Source organism: Schistocerca cancellata, chromosome 6 (assembly GCF_023864275.1).
Source record: "Schistocerca cancellata isolate TAMUIC-IGC-003103 chromosome 6, iqSchCanc2.1, whole genome shotgun sequence".
NCBI lineage: Eukaryota > Metazoa > Arthropoda > Insecta > Orthoptera > Acrididae > Schistocerca > Schistocerca cancellata.
This window is the reverse complement of record NC_064631.1, coordinates 163548185-163572008: the sequence shown is the minus strand read 5'-3', so window position 1 is coordinate 163572008 and position 23824 is coordinate 163548185. Positions and strand designations below refer to the sequence as shown.

Here is a 23824-nt window from a genome sequence, read left to right as displayed (position 1 = left end):
CTTTTCATCTACCCTCAGTCCTTAGAATGTAATTACTGATTTCACTGACTTTTTGATTACTTTGGGGTAATAAAATTTCATTTATACAACAGTCACAAGCGAGAAACTGATTGCAGCATCACAGCTGAGCATTAATCTATTCTCTAACAATCAGTTGCTGATGATACTAAGTGCCCTATTAGCTAGAGCATATACATTACATTCCATGTCTTCGACAATGGCATAGGCAGTGGCTGAATTTCAGGACACTGTTCACTGACATTCTTATCATGCTTGCTTTAGTATATCTTCATAAAATTTATAAAGTTTATTAAAACTTTTTTTTTAAATATTATCCCCATACTGAAAATGTTTAAATAAGATTCATATTTTCAATTTAATATATTGCGAGTTCCAACACTCATATTTTACATTCAGTGTTTATCATTTCATTAGTGATTAAGTTTAAACCTTTTTTCCACACAGGTAATGTGAATACATTATTTCATTTGTAAGTCAACCGATTAGCTCTTTTCGCGTTAACATACACATGGTAATTTAAGTTGCAAAAACATAATTCTTGCAGACACACTACCTACTATACAATCTCAAGAATGGATGACGGTTATTAATAACAAGTGAGCCAAAGTCTCCCTGTGAATGTTGATACTTTGAAACTCTTGTCAAATCATACATGGAGTACTTTCAAAATTTTTTAATGCTAGAATTGATTGGTCACCAACATTACCACTGACAACAGCACTGATGCACACATCATCATACTGTACAATACTTTTTTTTGTTTACTTAAAACTAGGTAAAATAATGAAGTCTCATACAAAATTAATATTTCAAAATGAAACATAGAAACATATTCAAGAAGATATAAGACTGTCTTAAGGAATGAAATCTAAAACAAATTCCACTGCGAATCTATCATCAGTTGCACAACATAGAAAAATGAACTGGAAAACAATACTCTCACTGTGCATGCTCTGACCGTATAGTGGCTTTCAAAGTATAGGGACATATGTAAATGAGCTTACTGGAATCAATTTTGATGTGTAATGTCAAAATCACTAACGAAAATAAGTAAACTATGTGGAAATATATTAATATGAGAATGTTCTCAAAATTCCACACAATTGAATGGCCGGTCTACATAGGAACTGACATTAGCCAAAATAAAACTTATTTCAATTTTTTAAAAACTGACATTTTTTAGTCAAAAATGTCAGACGGAATTTCATATACGCACTGATCCAGCAAAACATTACAACACAACTTTCACAGAAAGGACAAGCATAACTATGTTACATTACTCGTTATGCAACTGGCTAGGGATACAGAGTCACACTGGTGACTCCACATATTAAGAAATGTGTAACTTGATTGATTAGGGGGACAAGCAAGGTACACTGTGATATCCACATGACATTTAATGACTAAAGTGGACACATTGAGGCCCATGATTTTTCTTACAGCATTAAGCTTACAGTGACATGTCCAGCTTATTGTTACTACAGTAGACAGATTAAGTTTCTATGATATCTTGGCCTCACATTAATGTATACCACGAGTAGCTTCATATCACTAAATGTTCTTCTACTTGATGGCATCTACAGAACACCACAAATGAATGAATCTTGAGCTACCATTAGCAGCCCCATCAAAAGTGGACAAATGAAAAACCGTTAGTACAGAAGGTGTTGAATGTGGAAGTCTCATCTAAACTTATGTTCAGTCATGATAGGTCTGTTACACAGTGCAAATGCGGTGGATCTGATGTTACATTTTTCACAAATAGATTTCGGGAAGGAAACTTAAAATGGGGCATTAGTGTTATTCACTATATCGAGTATTCAAAATGGTTAGATATGTAGGGCAGCAATCTTCAATATTCAAAACGATGAGATATGAAGGGCAGCAATCTTCAGTCATTCGCAAAGGCGTAAATCATCATATTCCCTGCCGTCAATTACAACTGACGAGGGGAGGCACGAGTTGAGAGAGACTAAGTTAAATATCAATAAATCGCCAAATCACAAAAACAAAATTGGAGTGATTTACGATCCAATGACTGGAAGTTCACTGTAACTTTGGGCTAAATGAAATATTTTGTTATAACTGGGTCGCTGTTTCTACAACTTCACAGTGACTTGTCCCAAGTCATTTTAATGGTATACCACAAGCAGAAGTTAAAATAATTTAACACATTTATTTTATCGCTATATTTATACGTCTATGATCAGTCAGACACCAATTTTTTAGATCGGATTTCAATGTTTTGTTTTTTTTTGTTCCAAAATTTAACTTTAACACGATATGCCCTCAAAGAAATTATAAAACATCGGAGACAATTGAGCTGCGCCAGATTTGGAAGTTATATTCGCTGATTTACCCATTTAATACAGTTGAACGCTTTGTAGCAACATTTCGCAGCGCTGTTAACCCAGCCATGTCTTTCGAGTCTCGACTCACGATAATTTACAATCGACAAATAAAATTCGGAACAGCTTCAGAGATATTGCAGACACACGCCAAAGATTTTCCTGTGGAACTTGCAGGGTGAAACGTCTCTCATCTCTGAATCGGGTACATCGGAACATCTTTGAACGAACGTGGTCTTTCGGCTTCCGCTAGCGTGTGAAGCGCGTGTGGGTGTGCGTGTTGTATGTTTAGTGATCTGTTGTAATCAAAGTAGTAAGTGCGTTGTATTTTATACCGCTACATTTATTTGTATCAAAATGCCTCCAAAATTTGATCCAAATGAAATTAAAGTTGGTAAGTGAATTAGAATTTATTGTTGCACTGCACATGCCTGTCGTTGATGAAATAATACTGATTTGGCACATTTATTTCAGTGTTCTTGAGGTGCGTTGGTGGAGAAGTGGGTGCTACCTCATCCCTTGCACCAAAAATTGGTCCCCTCGGTCTGGTAAGCTTCCTTTTTTTAAAAACAAATAATTTGCACATGTGTGTGCCATGTTGCGTTCTCTGTTGTAATTCCACCCATATGTAGAGCCTGTCGAAATAATGTTTGTCGATCTGCATGTATCTGAATCCGTAGAGCATAAGTAATTTAGTCGATTTATGTTTTTGAACCGTGTAATTGTTAGTACATAATGACATTGATTTAAAACGACTCGTACTGTCGACGAATGAAATCCTATCGTACACCCACTGGCCAGTTGTAAAATTTGCATTTTTATCATAGTACCAGTCGGAAATACTAACAGGTACAGTGCATAGCAAGATTTATTTTTACATATAGTGATAAGTGCAGCTGTGATTTCTTTTTGTATGTATTTTGCCACTCAGTAAAAGTGTTGATATGCCTGGTAAAACACCATTGAAAGATTGTCAGTTTCGGTTGACAGGCAGCTGCTTGCGAGGCAGGACGAGGACTGATCGTATCTTTGTAGGACATGGGATCAGTGTGTCGCCAGTCCCTCCAGCTGTCATGCAAGTAGATTAATCCTGATGCCAGTGCTTGCTTGTTTCAAGCAGCTTCTCATTTTGATCCACAAGACTGAGAAGACCCTATTAACGGACCTCCATAGCTTAGAAAAAAAAATCTGTGGTACTATGAATTGAACGTATGCCCTTCCACAATGGAGGAAGCAGTACTAATAAGAGGCAGGCAAATTCATAGAAACATTAACCATTTTCCACAGAAAATATTACATCTTTAAAGAAGTCTTAAATTTGACATGTCGGTAATCAAATAGATCCTTCAAATGGAATCTACTCTCTTGAGTGTGTTTTTGAATGCATCCCTGTTATCCATGGTTCTGTTTACAAAACACAAAGCAAATCACTTCTGTCCATGGCTTAGTTTAAAACCAGCATCCACTTGCCGGTACTGTGGTGTGTACAAACTAACAGCTACAATTATTTTATTAATAGCACTGCATGGGACGGGTCATCATTATGCTTTCTGTGCCTCAATTGGCTGTTGACAGTCTGTAGACTTAGCTCGCAGAAACAAATCATACATCGTGGCCTTTAATTTTGCACAAGGTCAGGACATAAATTTGCAAGCTTGAGTAAAATTGCTTAATGTCAGTCTTGGGTGCGCACGCACGAGTTGATGCCCATGTGGATTGGAAATGGCTGCAGATTTGACAACTTGGCTGTATTAAGCATATTGTTGATTGGCTGTAGGGTTATTTGATAACCCTTCTCTGTGCTTCCAACTAAAGGATATTGCAATCTTGGAAGACAGGTTGCAGTAGAAAATGTGACCATTTGCTGGTAGAAATTGGTCATGGCATTAGAAATTGCTAGGTACGTAAAAGCATACATTATTAGCCCCTTCTACTCTAGACTCTGCAAACCACACTGAGGTGCATGGCAGAGGGTACGTGCCAATGTACCAGTTATAGACTTTGAGGTAGCTTATGTCTGTCTTAAAGATTCTCCCAGTTCAGTTTCTTCAGTATCTGTGACATTCTCGCTTAGATTAAACAAACCTGTGACCATTTATACCACTTGCCTCTGTATATGTTCAGTATTTTGTTGGTTCCATTTGGCGCAGGTGTAACACATTTTGGCAATAATCTAGAACCAATTGTGCAAGGAATTTGTAAGTAATCTCCTTTGTAGATTGGACTTACCCAGTATTCTACCAATAAACCACAGTACCACCTACTTTACCCATGACTGAACCTATGTGATCATTCCATTTCATATTCCGACAAAGTAATACACCCAGGTATTTGCATTAGTTGGCCAGTTCCAACAATGACTGATATTATATTTATAGAGTATTAAGTTTTTTGTTTTGTAAAGTGCACGTTTTTACATTTCTGAACATTTAAAGCAAGTTGCCAATCATCCAGTCTCTGCACTGCTTTGAAATCTACCCAAGATTTGATGGAAGAGTTATGCAGCTTCTTTAAGAGAGTACTTCATGACAGATAACTGCATCATCTGCAAAAATACTGATTTTACTATTAATATTGTCTGCAAGGTCATTAATATGATACACAAACTGTAGGAGTCCCAAAACACACATGTGGGGCACACCCAAAGTTACTTCTGGGGAAATTTTAAGTATTTATAAAAAGGATAGGCAAATGGGAAATAGAGGTGGTGTATTTGTCACAGTAGACAAACTAGAGTCCATAGAGGTAGAAATTGAAGCTGCATATGAGATTGATTGGGCAAGATTCAGTAACAGGGGTGTTCATAAAATAATTGGATCCTTTTATCACCCATTGGACTGATTTCTTGATGTAACTGAAAATTTTAGAATAAACCTCAGTTCACTTGTACATAAATTCCCCAATCATACTGTAATCATTCGTGAAGACTTTAACCATTCGGCAATCAATATGGAAAATTAGTTCTGTTAGTGGTGGGCTTGATAAGACATCGTTTGAAACTTTACTAAATGCCTCATCTGAAAACTGCCTAGAATAGACAGTTAGGAATGCCACTCATGGTGGAAATTTATTGGATTTAATGGCACCAAATAGATCTGACCTTTTTAAGGATGTCGACATCGAAACCGATAGCAGTGGCCATGACGTTGTTGTGGCAACAGTGATTACGCAAGTACAAAGGACATCTCAGGCAACCAGAAAGATATATATCAGTAAACTAGATAAAAAATCAGTAGTGTCATACCTCAACAAGAACTTGAAACTTTCAGCACAGGGCAGGAGCATGTAGGGGAACCATGGCTCATGTTAAGAATAATAGTTGACCATGCACTGGATAGATAGTACCCTGTAGTAAAGTTTATAATGGGAGGGAACCTTTATGGCTAATAGCCACTGCAAAGGAACAGATCACTGTGTAATAGGTGTAAAACATAAAGCATAGGGCTGTAGAGGTGCTGAATGAAATGTTTGGCTGTCAAGATCAATTTGTCACCTTCAGTGACTACTGTAGCAGGATATTGTAAAGTGATTTCACAGAACCCAAAGAAATTTGGGTCACGTGTAAAAGCCATTAGTGGTACCAAGGTTAATGTCCACTGCCTAGTGAATAAGACAAGAACTGAAATTGGGGGTAGCAAAGCAATAGCTGAAATGCTTAACTCAAATTTCAAATGTTCCTTTACAAAGGAAAATGCAGGAGAATTGCCCCATTTTAGTCCTCGTACCACTGAAAAGGTGAATAAGTATGTGTCAACAGCTGAAATCATTAAAATTGAACAAAGCTCCAAGGCCCAATGTAATCAATCAGATTCTATACTGATGTTGCAGCTGAGTTAGTCCATGTTCAAACTATAATGTTTGTAAATACATTGAACAAAAAACTGTGCCCTGTTCTTGAAAAAGGCACAGGTCACACTCATCTACAAGGAGGAGAGAAGTGATCCACAAAAGTGTTCAGTATCCATGACATTGATTTGTTGTAGAATCTTAGAACACATTCTGGGCTCATACATAATGGTGTCTTGAACAGAATGACCTAGGTGCCAATCAGCGTTCATTCTGAAAACATGATCACATGAAATCAAACTCAGTTTTCTCACTTGGTGTACTGTGACACTCGTATAACTTACCATAAGTTTTGGACTCTAAGAGGATCACATTTAGTGGGTGGTGTGCATGAAATATTGGCGTAATAACCCAATCTAAAGCATATTGCTGTATTGTCACAATTTGGGAAGTGAGGTAACAACCCACTAAACAGTAGAAATACCCAACAGCACTATTTTGGTGAGGTCCTAACTTCATTTCTAATTTTTTCACATCCTTTCGAGACTTTGCATTACTATATTAATCATTATCAATGTGTTAGTCATGTCAAAATGTTCTGTTCTGCCATTTTACTGTTAGGCGATAGTCATAATTTATAGATGCTGTATTGTCTTCCCCTTGTGACATGTTATTGAATGGTTTTTGCTTTGAAATGCATTTCAGGCACTTGCTTTCTTATGTATTACTGTTTGAATTCATAAATAAGATTTACTAAGTGAATACATGCTTTTTACAGTCACCTAAAAAGGTTGGTGATGACATTGCCAAAGCAACAGCTGACTGGAAAGGCTTGAAGATAACAGTGAAGTTAACTATACAGAACAGGCAGGCAGCAATTTCAGTCTGCCCATCTGCAGCTTCTCTCATTATAAAGGCTTTGAAGGAGCCCCCTCGAGACAGAAAGAAGCAGAAGAATAGTAAGTAGTAAATATTTGGAAGTTAATTTCTGTATAATTTAGAAGTGGGGAAAATTTCAGTAGTTTACTCTCTTCTGTCATTGAATCTGGGAGAAAAAAGTAGGCTGCGCACTGTTCTGCTTCCTGGTTATCCTTGAACAAGATTTTCCGCCTCATTAGTTACTGCATATTTTGTGATCAAATAGTACTGTATTGTTGAACTGAGAGGTATAAATTAAGTAATAAATTATTTGACCATGTAGTAACTTAAGTGCTGCTGTGTGTTTTTTTTTTTTTTTAAATTACCTCTGTAGATTTTTGTACGAAGCTCAGAAATCCTGTTAAATTTTGTAGCTGCAGTGTATGGAAAGATGGTAGCTTCCTGATCTGCACTAGCACTGTGACAGTCTGTGTAAAGCACACTTTACCACTCTAAAATAGTTCAAGAAAATTACATATGTTGTACAAATGTACACTGTGTATGTAATTTAAATGTTATGTGCTAATCATTCATAAATAATCACAGAAAAATCTGCAGTATATGTATTGGCAGTTTTCTTTTACGTGTTCTCCGTATGGTACATGCTTTATCAGCCCAGCTTTGTCCCAAGGTGGTCTAGGTTATGTTTAAATGCCAGAGTTTGGCTGAGTCAATAATTGTGTTATGAGAATATCCATAATTCTTATGGTGTATATTTTAGTGTATGGGGTTTCTGTGTGTTGGTTGTCAGCAGTCTTGATATCAAGGATCATAGCAGATGGGTGGCATCAATGGATTAATATTTCTGGAGAAAACAGGTTTGTGATGTTCTTTAATCAGGTATATAAATGGCCTGTGATTAGTTGTAGGGCACTGTCACCCTCAGGTCTTCAACAGTCCTACCACGTGAATATAAACATCTCGGTGAATTTTTCTCTCTAGTTTATCCTGTTGAGAGTCCTGCTGTTAAGATGGGTAGTTGCTGCCCAGGTAAAAGCTGTAGTTGTGCATCCTGTCTTCTGTTCCTTCCTTGATGACACTTTGATGTAATATAATTTTATCTGGCTCGCTCTCCTCAAACTGTAGATTTACCCTGATCAAAGTTGTCACATTCGTTTGATGAACTGACCATTTGCTGTATCCTGTCCTCTCACCTAAGCATACTTAGTACTGTCCATCATCTGAGCGTACTGGGAGTATCATGGAGGCGGCCCTAGAGATCAATGCAGCAAGAACTTGGACATTGGCTATAGCGTAGTGGAAGCCAACACACTGTTCAAACACTACTGTAATTCCTGGTTATTTGCTTGATTTGAGCATGTGAACTGATCTTTCAGTGAGTACCTTTGAGAAATTGAGCCCTTTCTTTTCTAAATGGTACATTGTAAATTTGAAAGGAAGTGTTGGCTACAACTGTAGGCTAAGGAAAATTGTCCAGAGTTTGTTGATCTCAGCCTTTATTAAGAGATGTGCCCTTGGAATTTGGTTGGCTACTGAAATGTTGTGAAACCACAGACAATAGTAACAGTGATAATCTCTGCAGTGCAGGCTGTTCTGGTGGTGCTGAATGGAGTTCATGTGATCGTACTACGCAGGTGCAAGTAGTAGAGGTTATTGCCAGGCAGTCATGTTGAATGTGTTCTCTGTGCATTTGCAAACCACTAGGTCACCCTTGCTGACAGGAGCTTGGCGGAGGCAGTAGGATCGTGTAGATTACAACCTTGACTGTCCTTGCATAAGTTGTTTGCCTTTGAGTTCCTGGCTGTAACAGTCTTATAGTGTAGTTGACAGAATATATATTGTCTTGTACTTCCTGTAATCTCTGTTCTTGTCCTAATTTAGCAAGTATTTTATATATGGTTGATCTGCTAGTAAATAGTGACATCACTGTGTTCTTTCATTTACAGTAAAACACAGTGGAAATTTGTCATTTGATGAAATTGTAAATATTGCCAAACAAATGAGGGACAGATCCATGTCGAGAAAACTTGAAGGAACAGTGAAAGAAATCCTTGGGACTTGCCAGGTAAGTTGTTTAATGGCTGTTTCATATTACGATGCTTTGGAAGTAGTGTGTTACTATTGCCAAGTGTGTTATTATTGCTTTGTTTCTGTTACAGTCTGTGGGGTGTACTGTTGAAGGGAAACCACCACATGATTTAATTGATCAGATAAATGCTGGTGAATTGGAAGTTCCAGACGATTGAAATGAGTAAGTATGCTGTTGAGATCAGAGCTCTGGAAAAGCACTAGTAGAAATGTGTGCTAATGAAAAGATGTTTTTTGTTAATAAAATATCTTCTGTCACCGAAGTTTCTCGTGTTTATACAAGGTGCACTTGTAGAAATTTACTACATTACTTAATCTAGGACAGTAGTTATACATCAGTATTGTTTGATGAAATTTCGAACAATAAATATCCTTTGGAAGAAAACAAGAATCCTTTTCCAGTCATTGGATAGACTGACAGCATGATTTCTAAGCATATTTTGAGAGATACACTTACAGTGTTAACACCTTAGCAGCCATAGTCATTCATTACGTAGCATTGGCAAGTGTAATTGATGCAGTTAAGGTAGTTATTACAGATTTTCTGAAAAGTGAAGTTCCCTCTGTGGCTATTTGATTAGTGGGTGTATATATATTGTGATACGCTTTCGTGAAGATAAGAGCTTTTTGTCTTCATATTCAAGTGGGCAACTTATTGGACATGTTCGCTGTTCCACGAATTAGATTTTTGTGCAAATTATTTGGTACACTTATCATTTAAGAAGTGAAATCTTTGTAGTGTCTATTTTTGTAACAAAGGCAAGGAGCACTAGGTTATGTGGCCAGAAGCTGAAAAGAAAGTGTGTGTGTGTGTGTGTGTGTGTGTGTGTGTGTGTGGCAAGGAGCACTAGGTTATGTGGCCAGAAGCTGAAAAGAAAGTGTGTGTGTGTGTGTGTGTGTGTGTGTGTGTGTGTGTGTGTGTGTGTAATGATGATCAGTTAATTAACACCGTACATAAATGTCTTCACGATTGATTGTAACTGGTAGTAATATTTCAGTAGCCTGCCATTATTGGCCCTCAAAAGTTTATCACGAACAGAATCTTTTAAAAATCTTGGTGTGTTATTTTGGTGATTGTGTATTAAAGTTGAAGAGAACAAGGGAAAACAATCCAAAGTCCACTTCTTAATATTTTGCAGTAATTTAATTTGAAGTTTAAAGAAAAACAGAAGGTTAAGTGTGTGAGACATACAAAAACACTTTTTTTTCCTAAAACAGTTCTCAAGGTTCTTCTTAACAGAACCTTCTTTTGAAATTAGTAGTGTGAGTTAGTCTTTGTTTATTAACAATTAAAGTGAAAGTACACATGTTCACAAAAATAGACAACTTCCTAGAATGTGTTATATAATATAACTGCTTGCCTCAGAAAAATGTAAGCAATATTTGTGGGATATTATTCAGTAATACCAATGAGAGACAATGAAGTTAATATAAATTCTACATCAAATTACTCGTCAATGGGGGTAATCTTTCAAACTAGAGCTCTTTAGAAAAGAATTTTTTAAAGGATTGTAGGTCATCTTATTTTCTCATGGAGAGTGGAATTAAACTTTAATATGAAGGTTTTGGCCAGTCACTGCCTGCACTTTAACAACATAGGACTCCCAAGGACCAATTTATGTGGCACAATAACTGCAGTTACTCTTACTTGTGCTGTCTCAATTGGTCTTTCTGTATTCTTTACCAAGAAATGAAGACCACAATTTGAACTTTTCTTGAACACTAACTGTGAAAAAGGCCTAGGTTTTGTGTGGCACTTTTTGATGTGCCCATTCCAATTTCTGGTTGTTTCAAAGTAGACTTCTTGATTTATTAAACCCAAATGTTTGTCAAATTGCATGTAACTGTGCCCTTTATTAGCACTGTTTACTTTGATTCACATTGTTGTTTCTACGAATCATAGTATGGACGTTGTGAATAATGACATTTTTTATATTCTGGCTGGGTCAAGTGAAACAACATTGATGCAACTTTTTTCATCAGTTCCCATTTTGGGTATGTTCTGGTCATAGGTAAAAAATTACACTTCTCTGGAGGTGAGAAGATGAACATCAAATGTGTAAAGACAGTTGTTGCTTCTAGTGTAGATCATTAGGGCTAATATTAAGCACTGCAATATTTTCAGTGAAATCTCTGCATGTTTCCTTTGTCTAGTTTTAATTTTGTCTCCACATTTTTGTTGATAGAAGACTTCAGCCTTCTTCTTACGTAATAGAGCTTGTAGCTGCTTAATTTCTATGCCTACTTCTGCACTGCACCTATCATTGTTTCCTTGCCAGAAGAGATGGCTTTTTTGCGTTGAATTCATCACATGCAGAGCAGTTGTCTGATTGGGGCACCCACAGTTGTCTGATATGCGGTACCCAAAAGCAATATTATATTTCATTGTATATATGTTCACAAAAAATCTATACAAAGTGGGAATCTTTGGAAATGTCTGTACATTTTATGCAGTATTTTAATGATTAATTCTTTAGGCAAATATAGTTAAGATGTATCATAAAGGCTATAGTAGAAGATCACTAGCCTCTGGTTTCTGTGGTCTTCATTTCACAGGTAAAACTAAAATTAGTTAATACAAGTGTGCATTCTGAATATTATTTCCAAGTAAATTAAATTGGATTCATGTTTTGAAATTTTTGTGAAGCACTGTTTCTGCATTTCCAGTCTTCACCAGGAACATGACTCAGTGTTCTTATGCATGTACTTGCATCATGAAGTCATATGTTTTGGTTTTTCCTTTGCTCCACTTTGTTGAACTGCTGTAACATTTTCATAACTTGATTCCATGCCAAAATGTAAATTGCTCCAGTACACATCAGTCAAACTTAATTGAACAACAGTGCAGTTTGCTATCAATAAAAAATGTAAGCCCAAACAATGCATTGGTTGCCACAAATTTAATAAAAAACCCAAGCAAACCCACATTTAAAACAAATTTTCCTGAAGTAGTAAAAAAATTACTCTCATTAAAATAAATGTGGTCTTTTTTTCACACAGATGAATTTTTGTCCTGCAAACTTTTCTCTATGTTGATTCCTTATGGCCTACATATTGTTTTTTCCATTTATCTGTTGGTATGTAGTAATATTTACATAGAATCCATTGGTACAAGAATTTCAAATTTCACCAAAGATGGACTTTGATTGTTTTTCCTGCTATACCTTTCAGTTAATTACAAAACATGAAAAAATGAGTGTTACTTATGTAATTGTGGATGTGAAAATATGATTGGAAAATGGATATGTTTTGAATAGTTATATTTTGTCTTGTTATATTTTAAGTTTACAGTTCATATATATTTTCCAGAGCTCTGTACTCAGCAGCTATCACAAGGTCGGGGTTGGCATCCCATCCTCCCACTTTGTCTCTTGATAGTGTGTGTTTATTTTTGTGCTGTACACCAATGTGAAAAAATTAAAGTAATGGAGCTACATTTTCCTTCAGAAAGAAGTAATCTGCTTACTCTTACAGTCTGTAGCAGCTGGTGACTGTTCAGACACTCAGACTTGAGTAGAGCAGTGAATAATTAGAAAACAGCTTCAAGATTTATTCTTAGAGTGCATTCTCGTACTGCACACACTTGTTGGAAAAGCTGATAATTTGAAGCTTTCTTAGAAATGTTCTGGCATGTTGTGAGAGACATAATGTGGGTACCAACTGCCATTGGGGAGACAACCCCAATAACAAATCACATTAACTTAACCTTTTAATAACTTGTAAACTTCTCATGTACACCCATATATATATTTATTTCTTCAGTACCATTGTATCTTTCATGTATTTTTCTTTCCTTTCCAGGTCAGTGATGGAATAAAATTACATTTTCTGCTATAATTGCATTTTTCTTTCATTTGCCTGTCCTTTTAATTTTGTACCCATATTTGTTCCAAGCAAACTTTAATAAATTCTAAGTGCCAACCTACAGATTGGATAACGTGAATTTACTCTGTAAATTGTAATGAAAGTGGTGCATTGGCCTGAATTACTAATGTAACATGTGGTGTAGATAACACAGAAAACTTGCCAGGTGGTATTTGAGAATATATCCTCTCTGCAAAGGGGAAATAGTACAAAACTGCTAGAGATGGTGCAAAATAGGTACCAAACACTGCATCAGACATACATCAGAATTTTTATTACCAGCATATCTATTCACATTTTCCAAATTCTGAAGGTGGCAGGGGTAAAATACAGGGAGCGAAAGACTATTTACAATTTGTACAGAAAGCAGATGGCAGTTCTAAGAGTCGAGGGGTATGAAAGGGGAGCAGTGGTTGGGATGGGAGTGAGACAGGGTTGTAGCCATCCCTGATGTTATTCAGTCTGTATATTGAGCAAGCAATAAAGGAAACAAAAGAAAAGTTCGGAGTAGGTATTAAAATCCATGGAGAAGAAATAAAAACTTTGAGGTTCGCCGATGACATTGTAATTCTGTCAGAGACAGCAAAGGACTTGGAAGAGCAGTTGAACGGAATGGACAGTGTCTCTAAAGGAGGATATAAGATGAACATCAACAAAAGCAAAACGAGGGTAATGGAATGTAGTCAAATTAAGTCGGGTGATGCTGATGGAATTAGATTGGGAAATGAGACACTTAAAGTAGTAAAGGAGTTTTGCTATTTGGGGAGCAAAATAACTGATGATGGTAGAAGTAGAGAGGATATAAAATGTAGACTGGCAATAGCAAGGAAAGCATTTCTGAAGAAAAATTTGTTAACATCGAGTATAGATTTGAATGTCAGGAAGTCGTTTCTGAAAGTATTTGTATGGAGTGTAGCCATGTATGGAAGTGAAACGTGGACAATAAATAGTTTAGACAAGAAGAGAATAGAAGCTTTCGAAATGTGGTGCTACAGAAGAATGCTGAAGATTAGATGGGTAGATCATATAACTAATGAGGAGGTATTGAATAGAACTGGGGAGAAGAGGAGCTTGTGGCACAGCTTGACTAGAAGGGATCAGTCGGTAGGACATGTTCTGAGACATCGAGGGATCACCAATTTAGTATTGGAGGGCAGCACGGAGGGTAAAAATCGTAGAGGGAGACCAAGAGATGAATACACTAAGCAGATTCAGAAGGATGTAGGCTGCAGTAGTTACTGGGAAATGAAGAAGCTTGCACAGGATAGAGTAGCATGGAGAGCTGCATCAAACCAGTCTCAGGATTGAAGACCACAACAACATCCATTCACACATAGTAACTTCCCTCTTCGTGAAAGACCAAGATTGTGGACTTGTATTCTTATAAATAACAAATTAATTTCTTCACCAGTTATCTAGATTTGCGGATTTCCTAAATTGCTGAAAGAAGATGCTTTGAAGTTGATTTTCTGGAAGGTCCCCGGCACTTTCATTCATTCCCTCTTTATATAAAATTTGATGGATGCTAAACTTTCCTCCTTTTCTTACTTTCCTACTTCAAAATTAAATGTTATTCTTTGTCCTAATTGTTTTTTTAGTTTTGTGCAGTGTTTCGCAATTCTATTTATACTGGAATACTTCAGCCTGTAAAAGTTGTGGAGCCACAACATGCATAGACATTTTGGCTGTGTGAAATGAAAATTTGTGATGGTATCTTTGTTATGTTCAATTACATTGTAACCAAGCAAGATGTAATCAAATGTGATAAAAATCCATTAGATTTCATACATATTGAGCAGGAAATACATACAAAGGTTAAAGTTCAGTTGGGGGGAGGGGCACTAAATATAAACATTGGCATTCATTGTAGAGTCTGTGCAAGGTGCAGGGGTTGATGTGCAGTATAGACTTGGAGATCCTCCTGGTAACAAGTTTAGAAAGTTGATATGATGTAGCATGCTCATTTGCAGTCACGTGCATCAGTGATAAAATGAAATATCCACAACATTCCTCATACTTCATAAAGGCTTTGAGATTTTGGCAAATGATAGTATACAAAGAGGAAGGTATTTGCCTTACAGTTATTATGCATAACTTGATTATCTACAATGTTAATGGAGTAACAAACTTTCTTGAGAAGGAATTTATTTTTTGAGGGCCATCGATATCTGGTGAAATGAAATATGTTGTGGGTATTTCTAACAGCGTTAGTGTGAAGACATTACACATTTTTGTACTGAGCATGTGCTGTTTCATAATCTATTGATCTTAACTTTTCCTCAGTTCCTCACTTAAGAAACCTGTTTCAGGTGTATCTTGCAATTCTGTTTCCCATCGTAGTGAAACGACATTGTGTAAACTCCGCTGTGTTTTTGGCAAGAGAAGCAAATTTTAACATGGCAGTAAGAAATGTAGATTTTACTCAAAATTTGCCACTCCTGTTGCTTCTCTGAAAGTTACAAATGATTTAAAAAGTCAAGAAAAAATAAATTGTTGCATTTTCAGTGGAATTCTTTCTGTATACTAACAAAGCAGAGGTGACTAGATCTTTTTGAATGAATGGATACCGTGCAGGTGTGGTTGTGGAGGGGCTGCACTAAATGCTTACAAAAACTGCGAGCATAGGATTCAGTTTAGAACAGTGCTTCACTTACAGTGCTCAGCATTTCCTCTAGTGTCTGCTGGCACCCCCAACACTATCGCTTTACCCACACTTGCCATGTCAATTGCGCATCTATCGGCCACGTCAAAAGTTTCCTACATTCCTTAAAATATGTAAATTAATATCTTTGAATGTTGCTCTTGTGAAGTAGCATATTTTAGGGAAGTGTCTGCCATTGATAGTAGTTAATGGTAAAGGTATTTTCACAGAAAAAACAAATCTGAAGCAGTAGGTAGAGCAAGAATATAACTCCACTTGGCTAAAACACGCACATTGTTTTTGTATGCGGTAATATTTGCTTGCTCATTTACATACAGGAATCTAGTTCTTGAAATCAGAAGTGCGTGTTTGTAGTTATGAAATATTAGGTATAGTTTATACTAGGTCTTGGGCTCTTATGGAGGAGAGGCATTCCCATATAGGATATAAGAAGCTGTGGTATGATGCCTAATTCTATCAATGTTTTAACCATGTAGAGGAGGCACTGATCAGCAGACGGGCACATTGAAAGATTTCTTACAGATTATAAACCGTTTGAAAGTTATTCTTCACTTGTAGGAAAAAATACATGCATAGTTCACATACAGTCACTTGTCTCTCGGTGCTAAGGCTTGTCAGGTTTCAATTGCAGGACCTAATGTACTGAAATGTGCATTAGCTGTTTATCAAATGTGATATTGTCAGAATTATTGGATTACCTTGTCAGTGTCTAATTCTGCTTGGTAGCAAACATTCAGAAGTTGCATTTGAATTAAAGTTTCCCATTCTAATTGTCTCTCCTAGGGGGCTCGCGGTTCTTTTGTGAGTTTGTGTGTGGCGCACACAGGGCCGCAAGCTTTTCAAGCTCTTCATTCCCTAGCTGCTTTTCTTTCTCTCTGCCCCCACATCCCTATCCCCACTCCTTCCCTGTGGCCACCTTCCCCTCTCTGTGTTCTGCTTTGTCAACCTGGCTATACCCCTGATTTCCTGTATTGGTTGCAATTTTCTTTCTTTTGCCAGTTCTTCCACACTTTTGGTGTTTCAATCCCCACATGAGGTTTGACATCCACTTCAAAATTTCCTGTTTTTAGTGTGAGGCATATGGGTAAGAACTCCGTCCCTAGCATCTATGGTGTGGATTCCTCTCCCCTCCCCTCCCCTCTCCCTTCCCCACTGTAGCCCCCTTCCACCCTGCTAGGTAACCAGGGCGTGTAGCCAGCCCGTGTGGTGGGGCTGTTACGTACCCATATGGCTGAGCCCCCTGACAACACTGGGATCATACTACTGATAACCTGAGCTGTTCCCTCCCCGTATATGCCACGGAGTGGTTGCTTGTGTTCTTGGAGCATTGGAACTCCCGGCAATTGCCCTTGCTGTGGCTGGGTTGTGCCCATGGGGAGAGCCCCTGGTCGGAGTGGGTGGTATCAGAGAAGATGCTTGGCACGTGAAGTGTACCAAGCTACAAAAATCTGGCTGTTCTCACACGGCGGTCTCTTCGAATGATGGATCCTTAAATGCTGTCTTGTATGACCAGGCAGCCTTCCCTTCCCTGGCTGCCCCATGGGAAGGGCCAGGCTCGCCGTCTTGGGCTGCAACCTTTTCCCCGTTGCCTCGTCTGTGCTAGGATGGATGGGGTCACATTCACTGCCACAAAGCCATTATTTTTCATGGAAAATATCGAGGACAAGTTTGGTGAAGTGGAGTCTATTAGTAAGGTGCGGTCGGTCTCCCTGTTGATCAAAGCTTCTTCTGCCACCCAATCCACAGCTCTTTGTGCCTGTGATAGTCTTGGCAACATCCCAATGTATATCACTCCTCACCAATCTCTGAATATGGTCCAGGGAGTCATTTTTCATTGGGAACTCGCCCTGCAAACTGATGAGGAACTCCGAGCTAATCTGGAGCGGCGTGGCGTTCATTTTGTTTGACGTGTGCAGAAGGGTCGCAAAGATAACCGCACCAATACTGGCACCTTCAAGGTCAGGGTTATGTGCTACAGATGGGACGTGAAGCCGTATATCCCTCCACCTATGCGGTGCTTACCTTTTGGGCATATGTCTTCCCGCTGTACGGCGGACCCTTTGTGTGGTGGCTGTGGGCACCCAGTCCATGAGGGAACTCCTTGTGTTGGGCTGCCTGTGTATGTTAATAGTGCTCACCGCCACTCCCCTCTCTCACCGGATTGCCCGGCTTATAACAGAGAAAAGAAGATCCAAGAATGTAAGTCCCTGGATTGTCTCTCTTTCACTGATGCTTGCCAAAAGTATGGAGACTCCATCCAGTGTCACTGTCTTCAACTTTTGCCTCTGTTACTTCCTTTCCTCCTCCCACCCCCCACCCCCCTCGTCCTTACCCCAGCCCTGCCCCACTCTGCCCTTCACCTCCCCTGCCATTCCCACGACCTCCCGTCAGGAAGTTGCCCCCACCCTGGCCAAAGAAGTGCCCCCCTTCTTTGGTATCTGCTGGTGATTGGGAACCTTCTCCCGAGTGTCTCAGGCCAGAAGACTGTTACCACCATGAGACGCGCCATCTATGGGCCCCGCTCTTTCGGTTCCCGATCTTGCAGACACCTGTACTCCCCCTGAGTCCTGTCCTCCTCAACCTCAGAAAGAGAAGAAGAAGAAACATAAATCCCAAGAGAAGGCATCTCCGGTGCCCTCGGAAGTGCCTACTCCCCTCTTGCAACCTGAGTCTGACATCTTATTTATGGATGTCATCCCATCCTTGTCGGTGACAAGTACTGCCCAAGTGATCTGACCACCTCCTCAGCTCCTTCATGCGTACCTTGGACTCGCACCACACGATCATCCAGTGGAACTGCAATGGATACCTGAAATGCAACGTCTTGTCTCCTCTTATTCTGCGTTTCTGTCTTGTTCTCCAAGAAACACATTTCTGTGATGACAACCTTCCCACTTTACATGTTTATCGGGCATTCTGTCGAAACCGTGCTGGCCCTGGGATAGCATCTGGTAGTGTCAGCACTTTGGTTTGCTCCGATGTCCTTAGTGACTGGATCCCCCTGCATACCACCATGGAAGTGATAGCAGAGTGCAAACGACTCTGGCAAGCACCATTTTCAATGTCTTCCTCCCTCCAGGTAGGCCACTTGCTTATATTGCACTATCTACCTTACTTCAGTAACTCCCACCCCCATTTCTCCTCCTTGGAGATTTCAGTGCCCACCATCCACTGTGGGGGAGTGTTACATCCACGGCTCAAGGTATCGTAATCGACCAACTTATCACTGACTTTGAATTGTCTCTCCTCAATGATGGTTCCCCTACCCACTTCAGTGCCGCTCATGGTATCTTCTCTGCTATTGATCTTGTGATCTCCTCCCCAGCCCTTGTGGCTTCCCTACATTGGTCATCCCATGATGACCTTCGTGACAGTGATCAATTCGCAGTGACACTATCGTTCCCCTGCTGCCACCAGGCAGACAGGCTACCATGGTGGGCATTCCACAGAGCCAATTGGCCTTTATACATGTCTGCTTTGACACGTTCCTCTCGAATTCTATTTATGTCTTGCAAGGCCTCTCTGCCGCTGTTCTTCATGCCGCTGGCACTGCTGTCCCCCCCCCCCCCCCCCCCATCCACAGGGCCCCGTAGACATCGGCCAGTACTGTGGAGAACCAAGGACGTCGCAGTCATCCAGGACCGCTGACGGGTGCTACAACAATTTAAGTGACACCCCTCCCAGACCAACCTCCTCACTTTTAAGCGTCTTCGTGCTAAGGCTCGTTACATTATTAAGCAGAATAAAGAGGAATGCTGGGAGTGCTATGTTTCCTCTCTGGGAACATATGCCTCTCTATCACAGGATTGGTCAAAGGTCCGTAGTGTTCTGAGGCGCCAGCAACAGTCAACTGTCCAGGGTCTGTACATCCAAGGAGCTCTGTGCACTGATCCATTGGTCCTTGCAGAACACCTTGAGACACACATCGTGACTGAATCGTCTTCCGCTTCCTATCCCCCTGCCTTTCTCCAGCAGAAAGTTGAACAGACCCCCCCCTCCATTTCATCCCGTACCATGTTGAGCCCTATAATGCTCCTTTCACTGAATGGGAATTGGTGCAGGCCTTTAGCTCTTCACGAGACACAGCCACAGGACCAGACTCCATTCACAATCAGATGATTCAACACTTGGACGTTCCCCAGAGACAACAGCTCCTCAGAGTCTTCAATCATATCTGGCTCACGGGTGCTTTTCCGTCACAATGGCGAGACAGTATAGTTATCCCCGTCCTTAAGCTTGGGAAACTCCTAATGTCTCTTTGACAGCTACCAGCTTATTTGCCTTACAAATGTGCTTTGTAAACTGCTTGAAAGGATGGTAAACTCCAGATTACATTGGTTACTCAAATCTCAGGGCCTTTTGTCACCATATCAGTGTGGTTTCCGGGCAGGGCGATCTCCAACTGACCATTTACTCCAATGGGAATCAGCTGTATGACGGGCTTTTACTCACTACCGGCACCTTGTCGCAGTGTTCTTTGACCTACATAAGGCGTTTGACATCGCTTGGCCTCATCACGTTTTAGTTACCCTCCACGACTGGGGGGAGTGTCTCCCGACAGTACACACTTGGCTGTTTTGACGTTTACTGACCGGAAGTTGGTTTCACGTGGCGAGGCATCCTGTTCGAAGACGCCATTCATGTTGATGTTTGCCTTGTGCTCCATTTAACTGCTTTCGTTGTTTGTTGCTGCTTCTTGTTATTTCGTTGCTGCTGTTCCATTTTGTTATTGTTTCTTGTTATTGTTTAGTTTGTTTTAGTAAACATGAGTGATTCCCAAGAAACGCTCTATAAGTGTGAGGAATGCAATTCAGAGTTTAAAATGCGAAAGAACCTCTACGCCCATATGAGGAAAGTTCATGAACTTGATATCCATGTGTCTAAAAAAGGAAAAGGCAGTGAATTGTGTCCCCAGTGCGGAATTGCATTTATGAGATGCAGTTCATTAAAACGTCATCAAATAACTGTGCATGGCATGAAGTCGGAGGAAAACAGTCGGAAATGCCGCATTATTTGCCCACAGTGCTCTCTCTCGTTTCTCACCTATGACACACTGAGAACACATATTCAAGAGAACCATGACGTTAGTTTTGAGTGCCATGAGATAGAATTTGGTTGTCTTGCAGGTTTGTTTTTTATATTTATTGTGTTAGTCACGTTTTAGTAAATTTTGTTGATCCCACGTACATAACTTAAAAATACTGCCTTAACATTTTTTTCAGACTCTGAAGAGTGGAAAATTTCTTACGAAAAAGTAAACCATGTTCCTTATGTAATGAATTGTTCGGAGCAGGAGCGACTAGAAAAACGTGTTCGATATTACCAATGCCATCGCTCTTTCAATTTCAATTCTAAAGGAACAGGTGCCAGGTGTGTCAAAAGTATGGGCACGAATAAAATAGGCGGTACTTGTCCATCCAACATGCAAGTGACAATAACAGAGGACAAATGCTGCTTAAAATTTTTTCCAAAACATATGGGACACACCCAAGATGTTGGAAGAACATTTCTGCATAGGAACGAGAGGGCAGAATTGGCAGGTAAAATGGATTATGTTACACTTATGTACATGAAACATGAAATTATCAAATTTATTTGTGTGAACAGACGTAGGGTCTATCAATGTGCTTCATTTTTTTTTTTTTTTTTTAATCAGGTCGGCTGTCACAGGGTGTTCCTGTTGGACGAGTTTTACAAGATGTCCGAAGTGCACCAATCGCTGCAAGTGTGGAGAGAATCCATCTCCTTGAGAAAAAAGATTTGCATAATATAAAAAGGGATTTTGATATTGGTTATGCAACGAAGCAGCATGAAAATGATGCAGTGAGTGTGAAATTGTGGGTTGAAGAAATGAAGAGAGAAAGTGACAACCCAGTACTGTATTTCAAGCAGCAAAAACAAGTGGATCCTAATTTTCAAGATGAAGATTTCGTTCTTATTATAATGACAGACTTTCAGGCCGAACAACTTCTAAAGTATGGAGAAGATAAAATATGTGTGGATGGCACTCATGGCATGACTGCATACGATTTTCAACTTTTTACTATTGTCGTTGTTGATAGATATGGTGCTGGAATGCCAGTTGCATTTTGTTTTTCAAATAGGGAAGACATGTGCTTACTGTCTTTTTATTTCAAATGTGTGAGAGAAAGGGTGGGCACTGTAAAGACCAATGTGTTTATGCCTGACGATGCACCAGCATTTTATAATGCATGGTCAGCATTAATGGGACCTGTGCCAAACCAGTTGCTGTGTTCTTGGCATATACAACGGAACTGGTCTCAAAATTTAAGGAGAATTTCTGGGGGCAGTGAGAAAAAATCAGCAGTGTTTAGTTCACTAAAGCGACTTCAGACTGAACTGGATATAGATGTTTTTAGTTGTAGTCTGGAGAAAGTGGTGGAAGACTTATTGAATGATCCGGATACTGCAGAATTTGGCAGGTACTTTCTTAAGATGTACTGTCAGCGAGTGGAAAAGTGGGCGTATTGTTTTAGGCACCGATTGGGCATTAATACAAACAATTACTTGGAGTCCCTACATAAAGTTATTAAATACAGTTATCTAGAAGGGGAAAAGTGCAGAAGGCTGGATAAGTCATTAAATGCTTTGTTATGTTTAGTGAGAGACAAAGTATATGAGGGCTTAGTGAAGCTCTCAAAACGTAAACAGTGCTCTAGGGCGTCAAGAGTGAAAGCAAGCCACAACGATAGCTCAGCTATAACAAATGGGATGATTTTATGCAGGGGTGAAGGGTTGTGGGAAGTGCTTTCTTCCACTGGTTGTGAAGTGTATGTTGTTGTAAAAAATTCGGAACTGATATGCGAAAGAAAATGTTCACTGAAGTGTAACACCTGCAACATATGTGTGCATTCGTATAAATGCAGCTGTTTAGACAACATTTTAAATTTTAACATATGTAAGCATATACATGCATGTGCCAAATCATTGTCTGGTGCTGTCCAGGAGAGTGAACAGTGTTCCTTGCCCTCTAGTGCAGACAATGAATATGTGTCAGCATTGCTTTCTGGCAATTCAGAAAAATCTGCTGACACATTTGAACAGGATGTGATGTCTCACTGTGAAACTATAGTTGCACTCAGCAAAGGAACACAGTGTGGACAGGAGACTAAGGCGAAAGTATTGAAGGATCTGAAGAAGATCATTGGCAGTCTTAATAAAGATTTTTCTTTCTCACAAGAAAACACAGTAAATGTGAATGCCAAGATTGAATCTCAGGCTAGATTTTTTTCCACAAAGCAGAGAAGGATTTTGTGAGGGGTGATTAAGTGTTAAAAAAAAAAGTAAACTCCAGGTTGGAATATCAACAATATTAGGAAAAAAATAGTTTGCCACTCACTGTAAAGGTCACTTTGAGTTGCAGACAGGCACAATGTAAAGAATGTTACACATTTAGTTTTTGGCCAAAGCCTTCTCCAGAAAACAAAACACAAACAGATTAACACTAGCAAGCACACATGACCAATATCTCCCACTGCAGATAGTGGAGATGTGTGCAGGGAGTGTGCTTGCGCGTGTAAATCTTTTTGTGTTTTCTTTTCTGAAGAAGTCTTTGGCCAAAAGCTAAATGTGTCTTTACATTGTGCCTGTTTGCAACTCAACATGTCACCTTTACAGTGAATAGCAAACTATCATTTTCCTAATATTGTTAATGCACATACAGGTGGTCTTGTACATTATGGCAATTTGTGTGTGTGTGTGTGTGTGTGTGTGTGTGTGTGCGTGCGTGCGTGCGTGCGTGCGTGCGTGTGTGTGTGTGAGAGAGAGAGATTCCATGTAGTTGAAGGTGAATAAAAATTTAAATTTACTTGTGCATTTGTTGAGTTTTGTTAATCATGGTATACTAAAATAATGCTGTCCCACCATCTTGGCTCATTCAAACTGTATTCTATAATTCAGTGATATCTAATTGTGTAAATAAAACTGAATTGCACAATGAAACATAATAATTGGTCTGTATCAGTTTTAGGTAAAGGATTTGAGTTAACAAAGAAAGTAATGGAATTTGTCATGATTTTACTACTGTGTTTGAGCACAAAAGTCAAGGATTTAGTGTCACACTACAGCAAGTCTTAGTTTCTATGTAAAAGAAAACTGGCTGAAATTCTCAAAAGTGCTTAAATGTCATGTCTGTTATGACAAAATACTTTACCAC

At 39.2% G+C, this 23824-nt stretch overlaps 3 protein-coding genes across 3 annotated transcripts in view; 2 read left to right on the top strand and 1 right to left on the bottom strand.

Annotated features, from left to right (window-relative positions):
- Window positions 1-2536, bottom strand: part of LOC126190626 (NADH dehydrogenase [ubiquinone] iron-sulfur protein 4, mitochondrial) — a 46436-nt gene extending 43900 nt beyond the window's left edge. Inside the window, exon 1 of the mRNA XM_049931039.1 lies at window positions 2381-2536. Coding sequence (XP_049786996.1) covers window positions 2381-2439 — 59 coding nt within the window. The 5' untranslated portion in view covers window positions 2440-2536. The remainder of the gene's footprint in view (window positions 1-2380) is intronic.
- Window positions 2537-2582: 46 nt separating this feature from the next.
- LOC126190627 (60S ribosomal protein L12) lies at window positions 2583-12959 on the top strand. The gene is made up of 6 exons (XM_049931040.1): window positions 2583-2763; window positions 2844-2917; window positions 6934-7114; window positions 8981-9099; window positions 9194-9285; window positions 12924-12959. Exons 1-5 carry the CDS (start codon window positions 2727-2729, stop codon window positions 9278-9280), a joined length of 498 nt encoding a protein of 165 aa, XP_049786997.1. The 5' UTR covers window positions 2583-2726; the 3' UTR covers window positions 9281-9285; window positions 12924-12959.
- Window positions 12960-19791: 6832 nt separating this feature from the next.
- LOC126088225 (uncharacterized) lies at window positions 19792-22926 on the top strand. Its single transcript, XM_049906352.1, has 3 exons — window positions 19792-21188; window positions 21305-22091; window positions 22644-22926. The coding sequence occupies exons 1-3, from the start codon at window positions 20924-20926 to the stop codon at window positions 22924-22926; spliced, it is 1335 nt and encodes a 444-aa protein (XP_049762309.1). The 5' UTR covers window positions 19792-20923.
- The last annotated feature ends 898 nt before the right edge of the window (window positions 22927-23824 follow it).